An 11883-nucleotide genomic window follows, 5' to 3' on the forward strand; every position below is an offset into this window, starting at 1 on the left:
TGTTTGCCTTGACTAATGTAGAGAGAGATACAGGTCAACTGGATCCAAGGACTCTTGTGATTGTTGCTGTGTGGACTATCCTAGTTAAATAAACAATACATGAATTCAATTAAATCCATTACAGTAATTATGTAAATTAGCTATAGGCCTAATAGTTGGCATAGTTGCATGAATCATCATTGCCATTTTTTTAGGTAATACACTACATATGGTCTTTAATGAAGACTTGTACATAGTCATTGGCATTGACTAACTGCCCGCTCCAATAACCCCCCGAGGCTGCATCGGCTGGCTTCAGAGGCTCTTCCCCAGCCACACCAGTCCCAGCTACATGTCTGCATAATCAATATGACAAGGGGAATCTAAGCTAACTTTCCATCAACAAACAGAATAGGCACAACTGGATCAGTTGGACTTCAATGTAATCATGCTGCAATTGGGTTGAAAGAGGTCATTTGTGAATAAATTGTTACGTGCTACTTTATAATCATTTTTATAAACAAGCAGATATGATTGATTAACAATTAATAAGTGAAGTATTTAATCATTTGTAACATTTATAAACAGCTATAAGCATTACAATTGATAAGCATGTATTACATGTAACAATTTTTAAAGCATTTATAAGCATTTATAATGAACTGAAAGATGACGCCGGGATGCATAGCAGCCGTTTAACAGGCTCCTGACTAATTCTGCTGTTTTGTGGGGGGATTTTGCGCTGATCTTAACTTTTATTGTACATAACGTTTCCTCCATCATTTCCTATAACCGAAAAAGCTTTTGGACATCAGAACAGCAATCACTCACCTCGATCTGGAGGAAGACTTCTACTTCAGTGAGTCTTCGTGTCACGGCCGTCTGAAGAAGAGGGAGTGGACCAAAGCGCAGTGTAGTAAGTGTTCATGCTTTCTTTATTAAAACTGAACACAGACAAAATAACCAAAAAATAGAACAACACGAAACAGTTCTGTCTGGTGCAGACACAAAACAGAAAACAACTACCCACAAAAACCATGTGGGAAAAAGATACCTAAGTATGGTTCTCAATCAGAGACAACGATAGACAGCTGCCTCTGAGAACCACACCCGGCCAAAGAACAAAGAAATACAAAACATAGAAAATTAACATAGAATGCACACCCAAATCACACCCTGACCAAACTAAAATAGAGACATAAAAAGATCTCTACGGTCAGGGCGTGACAGTCCCCCCCCCCCCCCCCCCCCCCCAAAAGTGCGGACTCCGGCCGCAAAACCTGAACCTATAGGGGTGGGTCTGGGTGGGCATTTCACCGCGGTTAGCGGCTCTGGTGCGGGACGTAGACCCCGCTCCACCTCTGGCTTGACCCACTTAGGTGGCGCCTCTAGAGCGGGGACCCTCGTAGCGGGCCCCGGACTGGGAACCCTCGTTGGGAGCTCCGGACTGGAGGGCGTCTCTGGAGGCCATCTCGGGCTGGAGGCCGTCTCTGGAGGCTCCGGGCTGGAGGGCGACTCTGGAGGCCGTCTCTGGAGGCTCCGGGCTGGAGGCCGTCACTGGAGGCTCCGGGCTGGAGACCGTCGCCCGGAGGCTCCAGGCTGGAGACCCCTGTTGGAGGCTTCGTGCCATGTCTCACCCCTGGAGGCTTCTTGCCATGGATCATCACTGGAGGCTCCTTGCCATGGATCATCACTGGAGGCTTCGTGCCATGGATCACCACTGGAGGCTTCTTGCCATGGATCATCACTGGAGGCTTCGTGCCATGGATCACCACTGGAGGCTTCGTGCCATGGATCATCACTGGAGGCTTCTTGCCATGGATCATCACTGGAGGCTTCGTGCCATGGATCACCACTGGAGGCTAAATGGAGAAATGGAATGACACAGAGCAGCAGGAGCAACAAAAACATTTTGAAGTTGTGTTTGGGGAAAATCCAACACATCACTGAGTAACTGCCTCCTTATTTTCAAGCATGGTGGTGGCTGCATCATGACATTGGCAAGGAATAGGGATTTATTTTATATAAAAAGAAACAGGATGGAGCTAAGCACATGCAACATCCTAGAGGAAAACCTGTTTCAGTCTGCTTTCCACCAGACTGGGTGAGGAATTCATCTTTCAGTAGGATAATAACCTACAACACAACCTACGAAGACGACAGTGAATGTTCCTGAGTGGTCAAGTCACAGTTTGGAAGTAAATCTGCTTGAAAATCTATGCCATGACTTGAAAATGGCTGTCTAGCCATGATCCCCAATATCTTGACAGAGCTTGAAGAATTTTGAAAAGAATAATGGGCAAATATTGCACAATCCAGGTGTGCAAAGCTCTTATAGACTTACCCAAGAAGACTAACAGCTGTATTCGATGCCAAAGTTTTTTCTAACATGTATTGACTCAGGGAGCTGAATACTTATGCAAAGACTACTCAAATGTTGCTGTAATAGGCCTACATGTTTATCCTTTGCATAGTGTTTTGTTGCAGGTTTTGTTTTTTGATTGTTAATTGTCAAGCTTTAAAAACCAAAGCCAGACAGCAACATTTTAGTAGCCTGGCTAGGACTGTGGCACGTGTCTGTACACTTTCCTTCCACTGCATGCTGTAAAAGGGACACACGAAGGCAGCGCAATTTAAGTTAAATTCACCGATGTGAGCGATTCGAGTGCATCAGGCTGTAATTTCATAAAGTAGATGACTCAACTGTTGACTCATTTATACTCGCTGTGTGTCTTATTCGGCCCGCGGGCCTTGTTTTGACACATGTGCGCTTGCCTATCAGCCCCGTTATGACTGACTTGTGATCATTGCCCTTGCTAGTTTGATTTTATTGACGTTCTCAGCCTTAGTTACAGGTGTCCGTTGTTGTTCAAAATATTGAGTAATTGAAACGTAAACAGTGCATCCCAAATGGGTGGAGGCAACAAACAATGTACCAGACCAGCTGTGATTTACAACCTGATATCAATATTTTTTGGACTACCAAAAAATGTATTGGTGAATTATATTAATCATGCATTGAACTGCATCCATCTATTCTGCCAACAATGCCTTACTGTACGTCATGGAATTTTGAGTAAAATATAACATATTTTTTAAAACCGCTTATAAAGTTTTGAAGCATAAACTAGGAATTTTATATTTTTTACTGATATTATGATTATCTGTTTGCTTCATATCTGCAAAGTAGTTAAAACGCTGTCAGTTCCACTTTAAGGAAGAGCAATACTGTGGCATCCCTAACATCAACCTCCATCAGCAGTGATTGAACAATAGCTTCCGACCTAACATGGCAGATTTAGCCTCATGTTCTATTGAAGGCGTTCCAGACAATGAACCTAACAACTAAGCCTTATTACTGCTGAGACAAATTTCAACATGATCTAATTACCAATATAAATTCGCACAACATATTCTGTGTGTGTGTGTGTGTGTGTGTGTGTGTGTGTGTGTGTGTGTGACTGAGAATTCTGAGGGCGCACACACACTCAAAACCCATTCATGTGAGCATGTGTGACCACAGACCAGATTTAGAACAGCAGAAAGCCCACAATAGGATGTTCTGTCTGTGTACGGTAGCTATAATTTACCTGTGGGAACATCCTGGTTCATTGCAGTGTATCTTCAACCCCTTGACGGAGCTGAAGTAATCACCCTGCGTCCCAGGATGCTGTGTGGGGGGAGTTACCATCGTAGCCCTGGAGGGTGCTCCTTACTGCTGCTCTATAAATAGCAGTAAACTTAAGATGACCCCAAAGCTGCTGGCGATTCTGACTGATTTTGTTTGGGGTTGAATAAGGTTTGGCTTTAAGAGTATTTAACAGTATGTGTATGTGAGATCCTGGAAGAATCCCTAGGGGGCACTCTGACACTCAGATGTCCTGTTTTAGGCGCCAGATTAATGTTTTGACAGTGGTCTTTTTCTTTATTGTCCATCAAGACCATCTTTGTACTCTAGTAAAGCTGCGTTTGAACTTTGAACTTTAATGACAGACAATGCCAGAATCTGTTTCTAGGTATTGACTGTGACATTATGATAGGACATTGTCATATTCTCTTTAAAAGGTTAACGGTTGACAGATTTGTGACGCCACTTCAAAAAGGTAGAGAATGCAATGTTTTTTTACTCACTCAAAACAATCAAATCTAAAAGACCTGTAAAACCCTGTTACCACCCATTTTTTCCACACAAAAAGGGCAAAAGTCCCAGGATTTGAAAAGGGGAAATTGGATAAAATAAATGAAATAGCACTCAAAACTAACATCTAATTGACTATAAACACTAAGCTTGAAGAAAATAAAACCTCTCTAAAAGGACTCTTATATGACTTAATTCCAATGTCCTCATGCTCCATACCTTGTGAACACATGGTTTCAAGTGGGTGAGAGGTGTGTCAGCCAAGTTCATGTTTAGTGACACCAAAACATTATAATCTTGCACTTGAAACCTGCTCTTAAATAGTTCATAGTTAATATTGTGGCAACACTGCTTTAATCTGTGCAGCTGTGGAAGAATGGACTGTTGGGGGAAATGGAAAGATACTATTATCTAATTTAAGAGCAAATACACACTTGTATGGCAAATCATCAATGATTTATTGACTTTATCCAACATTTGTCAACTGACTGTCTGCGGTAACACACTGATGTACGGCGTATAGTGTTTCCCTATATTGTTTCCCTACAGAACAATGGCAATGACTTGACTGAGAGGTTAATGTCATACAATACACCATTTCTACAATAGCCCTATCTCAATTTAATACCAGTGTGATTATAGCTAAATGGAGATAATGTACTATACATCTTAATGTTTTGAAAGCAGCAACTCTACCGTGTCACTATACAGGGGAAATTCACCAGTCCCAGGCCCAGGGAGGATAGCTTCAATTTCCCCCCCAGGCCTCAGAGTGGAAACGTGCCATTTCACATTAGTTTGCTTATGTAGACCATTAAAGACTTGGTAGGCCCACATGTTCCATCACATGCCTTCAGTGGCTATCACCTATCTCCCAGCTCCAATGACCTGCTCAATTTAATAGAGTGAATAAGCAGCACAATACTAGAGGTAAAAATGGGACTATCATTAATATTCAATTTAACCTGGAAACATGGGTGAGCTCTTTGCTTCTGTAGAAAAGGGAAAACATAAAACACCAGATTAAAAGATCAGTGTGCATAACTCGGAATTACACGTACCCTATGTATAAAACAGTCTTCTTGTATGCAGTGTTGCAAAAGCACAGTAACTCAATGACCAACCTGGAGTGAAGACGTAGTACCTATTATTACCTTCAGCATTTCTGTTAGATTACAGTCCTTTAGACCAAGCCTTAGTCCTACCTCAGTGACACAAAATGTACAGGATTACCCCACAGTGTTTTTTCTCAAAAGGAACATTTTATTTCACAAATCAGTATAATAGTTTCAATAAATATAATCTCCACAATGTACATTTTTAAATTAAAACTAAAATGTCATTGATATCTTAACGTCTTAAACATAGACAGGTAAATTATTATTTTATTTGACATAACACCCAAACCTGTTTACAATCATTTCAGACAACCTCTCTTGTCCCTGGCCTGTTTTGTTATTCATTCTTACCCCAAAGGCCTACTAGTGGAGGTGCATCCCTTTTGAATGTGTTGGACACATTGGAAATACAGAGGTAATATAAATGTAATTCTTGCTAAAAGTGTAAAAATCGATGTTCAGATGTTTCATATTGCATTTTAACACGGTGCTTCAACATCCGGTTTCAAAGCACTTGACATGGTAAAAGGGGTTACTTTACCCAAATTCAACGTTCCATAATTTAAAATACCTCTGGTGAACCATTGAATATATTAAAACCAGCCAATATTATTACCTTCAATTCAAGGGCTTGAATGGGAGTGAACATGTACAGAAAAATGTAGCCTAAGTAAACATTAACAAAACCCTCGAATTATAATATAAACCCTGGTTGTAGGCGCTATCGGCTTCGTTATGCACAGTCAAACATTTTTCTGAGCTCGAAAAATAAATAGGCTGTTGCAAATAATAATAGCCTTACGCAAAGTTGTTACTCGTATGGCTATACACAGCTCGTTAGTAGCACCAAATGTTGTTTGTAGGCAATTATTTTTAGTCACAAAACACTCCATGCATGCTGCCCAAATAGTGCGCTCTCAGAGCAGGCATATCACAGTACGCTACACTAGAGGCGCTGAAGTCGCGGCGTTCAGCCTGAATAGGCTCTTTGATGTGCCTCTGACGTGTCCAGTACTCAAGCGCAATACTATGATTGGAGCGCACCCACAATGCTCAAATCCCCCATTTAAATGCATTGTTTACGTAAACATGAAACATATTCAAACCATCATTGTCCTTATTAAACAGAGAGGGGGGACTCGCTATGACAGACGATGAACACTTTTACCCGCACACCGCACATAGGCAGAAACAGGCACATACGCACGCACCGATGGCTCGTGTGCACACACAAACACACAGATGAGGTGATGGTAAACAGATATGGAAACTGAGCCATCCTGACAAATCAATATAGTGCACTGAAAGTCTATTTTGTTTCAACAATATCGAATGGGGAAGAGAAATTTGTTGACAGTTAAAACATCAGCAATCTACAGGCTCCTCCCCTTTGGTGATGTAGCCTAGTGATAAGACGCAACCTTCTTAATGACTAATTTCTCTATCCCAGCCCCGGCTCCTCTCTATCCTACAAGTTCCTTCATGCATGCAATGTCCTGATCCGATCGCGTCTGACCTTTTCGTTTTTAAACACAAAACCCGAGATTTTTGTCAGTGTCCGGCATGGGAGATCAGAAAGAGCCGCCGATGGTGCACCGATCTACTTCATTTAGTATCAAGAGTCTGCTGCTTCCCTCAAAATGTGACAAACAGGACTCGGTGCTCCCAGAAAAAAACACTGTTTCTTCGGGTTCTGATTCGGAAAAATCTCTGGATCCTGATATGGAATCTGCACCTTTGGACGCAGAGAAACCGAAGGAGGAGGACGAGGGTACCGAGCGGGCGACAGAGCCTAGCAAAAATGGGAAATATGATAAACCGCCATTCAGCTACAACGCCTTGATTATGATGGCTATCAGACAGAGTCCTGAGAAGAGACTGACTCTGAACGGTATCTATGAGTTTATTATGAAGAACTTTCCATATTACCGGGAGCACAAGCAAGGCTGGCAAAACTCTATCCGCCACAACTTGAGCCTCAATAAGTGTTTTGTGAAAGTGCCAAGGCATTACGACGACCCGGGCAAAGGGAACTACTGGATGTTGGACCCTTCGAGCGACGATGTGTTTATTGGTGGAACTACGGGAAAACTTCGGAGACGCTCTGCTACCTCAAGGGGTAAACTGGCGATGAAACGGGGACTACGTTTTGCGCCTCTCAGTTTGGGAATAAACGACAGGGCGAACAACCCTCTGTATTGGCAAATCTCGCCGTTTTTATCGTTGCACCATCCCCATTACAATGGATCATCAGCAGGATTTCTGAACCAAGGGCACGCGTATGGGTCTCTACTCCCCGGGGTGGACCAACTGAGTAACGGGGACCTTACACGCCATCTAGGTGGATCTGTCGGTGCTCTGGGTTTGTCAAACAGTTACGGTGTAAGCACGTCTGGGCTACTATCTGGACAGAGTGGCTACTTTGTCTCAGGGAGCCAGCACCCGCCGCCGCATCTCCAGCAGAGCGCGCAGGGCTACGGTGTGCCGACAAGCTCGCCACAAACACTGATCTCGAACTCTCTAAGAACGTCCATACCGTCTTTTTCACCGGGAATTTCTAGCGGGTTTCCAGGAGTGTTGTCCCATCAAAAGAGGGTCACTCCAAATGCTTTCTTAAACTGACTGCACAACTACAACATGGGGAGGACATATAAAAGCACCATATAAATGGCAATTGTAGGGTAAACAAACAGTGATCACAAATTAGGTCAGAAACAATAATTCCTCAAAACAAATATGGCCATAGTAGCCTATGTATCCTGAAGTGCAACGATTTATTATTTTGCGTTGAAGGACACACTTTGTTACCTGTGGGTTGTAAAATGTAACTATAGACTTGCCAAAGGTAACTTTATTTCGGGCTATTTATATCGTACAGATTTTCATTATTTGAATAATTTATTTATGTTTTGTATTTATTGTACAATGTATTTACATTTTATTGTCAGTGTATTCATCAGTAGGCATATTGAATAAAAAACATACAGCTTTATTCATTATTTATATGAAAATTAATTTAGAAATCGTTTTGGGGGGAAACGTCATACAGATCAGGGTTAAGACCCGCGGGAGAAAATAAAAGCCTACAAAAGTCATATCTTCTCAGGTTCTCTGTCCAGAGACTCCAATGTAGGCTACTGCTGTAGGCCTATCTGTAATGTATGCTACACATTTTAGAGAGAAGTAGAGTTTTGTGTGTACTCTTAAATTAATGATATTTTGTCATCTGTTTTTTTGATGGGGCCGTAATAAGCACTTGTAGAACACAACAGTGCATGACAGTGCAGGCCTCCTCCTCGTATGAGGACTACCTACGTCTTTCATATAACGCACTTGAGGTTTCAGTTTCTCGTTAAAACCAGTTCCGGTTGTCTTGACCCTTGCCATGTTTGATAAAGGTGTTATAGGCTACTGCCTATTCAGGTCTGCAAGTTAAGCGTCTGATCATTTAGTCCTATTACATCAAACACACATTTGGCAAACAGACGTATAATATCCACACCAATATAGCATTTATCATCTAAAACAGTGGTTCCTATTTTTTTCTTAGTCACGTCTACACCTTACAATTATACACAATACGATAAGGCCTACCAGCTTCCTATGTATAACCCTGACAAAATTACAAAAATGTAATATGCCCATGTGTGGGGAGGCAGGTAGCCTAGCGGAGCGTTAGGCCAGTAAACGAAAGGATGCTGGTTCCAATCTCCGAGTCGACTAGGTGAAAAATCTGTCGATGTGCCCCTGAGCATAATAACTTAACCCATCTTGCTCTTGTAAATCGCTTTGGATAAGAGCGTCTGCTAAATGACAAAATTTTTAGTTTAGTTTTTTTTTAAAGTAAAAAGTAAATATATCCTGTAAATTAAGACTATACTCTGAGCTGTAAATTGCCTTACGCTTTCAGTAATAGGCTATATCCAACCTCACATTCGCAGAATAATGGTTTGATATAGTCTAGGCCTATTCAAATAAATAGAACAACATCCTTCATCACTGCTACTTCTGGAATCTGGTTTGCATAACACTGGGGTTAGGCCTACAGAACCACAGTTTGGCAAACACTGATCCAAATAAATAACATTCTGTATTGTTTTTGTAATAACCTGTTAATTAAGATTCCATTATCCAATAGGCCTATTTACAAGCAAAATAGTATAATATTCAGGAGAGTAATGGGCTGATTCACACACATTTTGGCCTAACATTTTACAGATTTCTTTCCTTTGTTGGAAAGACTATATACAGGTTTATTTATTTCACAACATTGTATTTTGGATGTTGACGATTTTTTTGTAAATGTTCTTTCAAAGTTTTGCACTTTTTGTTGTTAGAATAGGCCTACCTAATGTATGAGTATTGTCTGTTTTTGTTGCTGTATGTTTTGACAAAAATAAACTTGATTAAAGTATAAGACATTACACTTTGCTATAGGTTTGCTATGTGTAGCATGAATGGAAGAACAACACAAACCTAATGTACGGGTTATACATTCAGACACGCTATAGTCAGAGGAAAAAGATGCAGCCTATGTAGCCAGCATACCAAAATATTTGTTTTATCAACGGAAACAAATATGCACATTTTATGGCTGGAAAAGGATAGCAAATTCACATAAAATTGGGCTTAAAGTCTTCACCCTAAAAGCATCTCATCCCATACTCTTCTGTTGAATCTCACAAGGTGAAGGGAAAATATAAATATAGATGATAGGTTATGTTTCTGAAACAACAACTCCCCTTTCAATGCAAACCACAGTCTAACGTTTTTTCTGTCAAGACCATCAGCCCAAGTAATTCATTAATTAAAAATGATTGAAATAGGCAGGATAGGGTCATTTGTTCTGGGTGAAATTAGGCTACTTTGTCAATAATTTATATTTCTGTGGATAAAAAATATATATAAATGGTGTCATCAAATAGTCAAAACATTTGTAAATTCAACTGAAATGTGTGGTGAGTTTTCGATACGCATGGTATTTGATACAACTGAAATGTGTGGTGAGTTTTCGATACGCATGGTATTTGATACAACTGCAGTGAAACGATCGATGTTCGCTTTTCCTGTTCCAGCCTGTTCATAAACAACTATTCCGTGGGGTGACCTACAGTTTTCATGTTTCTGAGATGCGGCGTATACTACCATTCTTCATTTCAAAGCAATAGGCTACAATGTATTTAATATATATGCCTATTAATAGGCAGATATATATTAAACATAATAAACATGCATTGATTGTGTTTTGTCAGTACAAAATGGTAGGTTACAAAATGGTTAAGCCCAATTCCACCTAAAATACACAGGCATGCCACCCATGCCCAATGTATTGAAATTACCTAAATGAATTGAAGCTCTCACAATATGTCTAGTGTAGAACTATATGCCTACTTTGTTATAAAACCATTTGGACAGAAGCGACTTATTCATAATATTACTTATTCATAAAATTACATTTTACATATTATATGTAGGCTATACTACAACGATTCCACCCTATCTACAGGGTTTGGGGTAAGGGGATGATTTAAGAGTTACGATTAATGTCATGTTTAAGGACCATATAGGTCTGTAACTAACCCAAGGCTTGCACAAAAACAATTAACATATAGGGTACTAAATAAAGTGTACTAATGAACTCAAAAAGTAGTCAGGAAGTGTTGGCTTAATATCTGTAGATACAAATTATTTGAGTTATAGGGCTGCATATAGGCCTACCTTTCATACACCATTCAAACCGAATATTTCCGTTGAATCATTAATTGAATTGGTACGTCCCAAAAATATAAACACAAAATAATAGGCCCAATCGTAAAAGCTACTTCATGAGTAGCCAGAAGCTATGTGGGAGAAGATGCCTCAGTTGAGGCAAAAGTTTGCTAGTTGGCCCGAGTTGTTATGGGGGCTCATTTTAATCTAATGTTTAGAAAGGTGGTTTGAGACAAAAACGTAGAGAAAGTGAAACCATAATAGAAAATAAATAAATACACATCAGAATGAACTTTGATGTGAAGAGAACCGCACCACATCTCACAAAGGGTAGCCTATATGCCCCAAGTTTTATATGCTGTAGAAAAGGGGTAGCAACAATACTATTCTCCCTGTGTTCAGGATTATTGTATAGCCATGGCGTTGGCACTTTTCAAAACATAAACAAGTTGGACCAAGAGAGGCATGAATTGTTCTGGCGTCAAACAATGCTGCTGGCGGTGTGAGCTGTCTGAACATGGCTACAGGAACATGTGTGAACTGGTGAATATAAAAAGTCGAAGTATTACTATGCTACTTATTTTGAGGATGTATTCACTTAAACCTTATCAATACACATATGTTTCCACATGACATGGATAGCATTAGTGCACCAAATTGATTTAAGTATTGTTTAAGTTTTACAACGCGTGCAATATTACTCCGTGTGCGGGAGTAGACCTATCTATCTTGGGGTGATCATCCTTATGTTTGTTGGTCATATAGGCTAGCACATTGGACATCTAGCATTGTTGTTGTATAAGGTTACTTTGGTCACGATCCTCAACAATGCATTTCTACTAGAGCATAGGCTAATGATATCAGAATTGAACTATTTCAAGAATCTATCATCTCGAGAACGGTCAAACATTTTCACATAAAACACTTTAGATACATTGT

General features: G+C 40.4%; 1 protein-coding gene across 1 annotated transcript; it reads left to right on the forward strand.

Annotated features, from left to right (window-relative positions):
• Positions 1–6652: 6652 nt before the first annotated feature.
• LOC129836462 (forkhead box protein G1-like) lies at positions 6653–9659 on the forward strand. Its single transcript, XM_055902667.1, has one exon. The coding sequence runs from the start codon at positions 6799–6801 to the stop codon at positions 7855–7857; it is 1059 nt and encodes a 352-aa protein (XP_055758642.1). The 5' UTR covers positions 6653–6798; the 3' UTR covers positions 7858–9659.
• Positions 9660–11883: the final 2224 nt, after the last annotated feature.

This window comes from Salvelinus fontinalis, chromosome 37 (assembly GCF_029448725.1).
Source record: "Salvelinus fontinalis isolate EN_2023a chromosome 37, ASM2944872v1, whole genome shotgun sequence".
NCBI lineage: Eukaryota > Metazoa > Chordata > Actinopteri > Salmoniformes > Salmonidae > Salvelinus > Salvelinus fontinalis.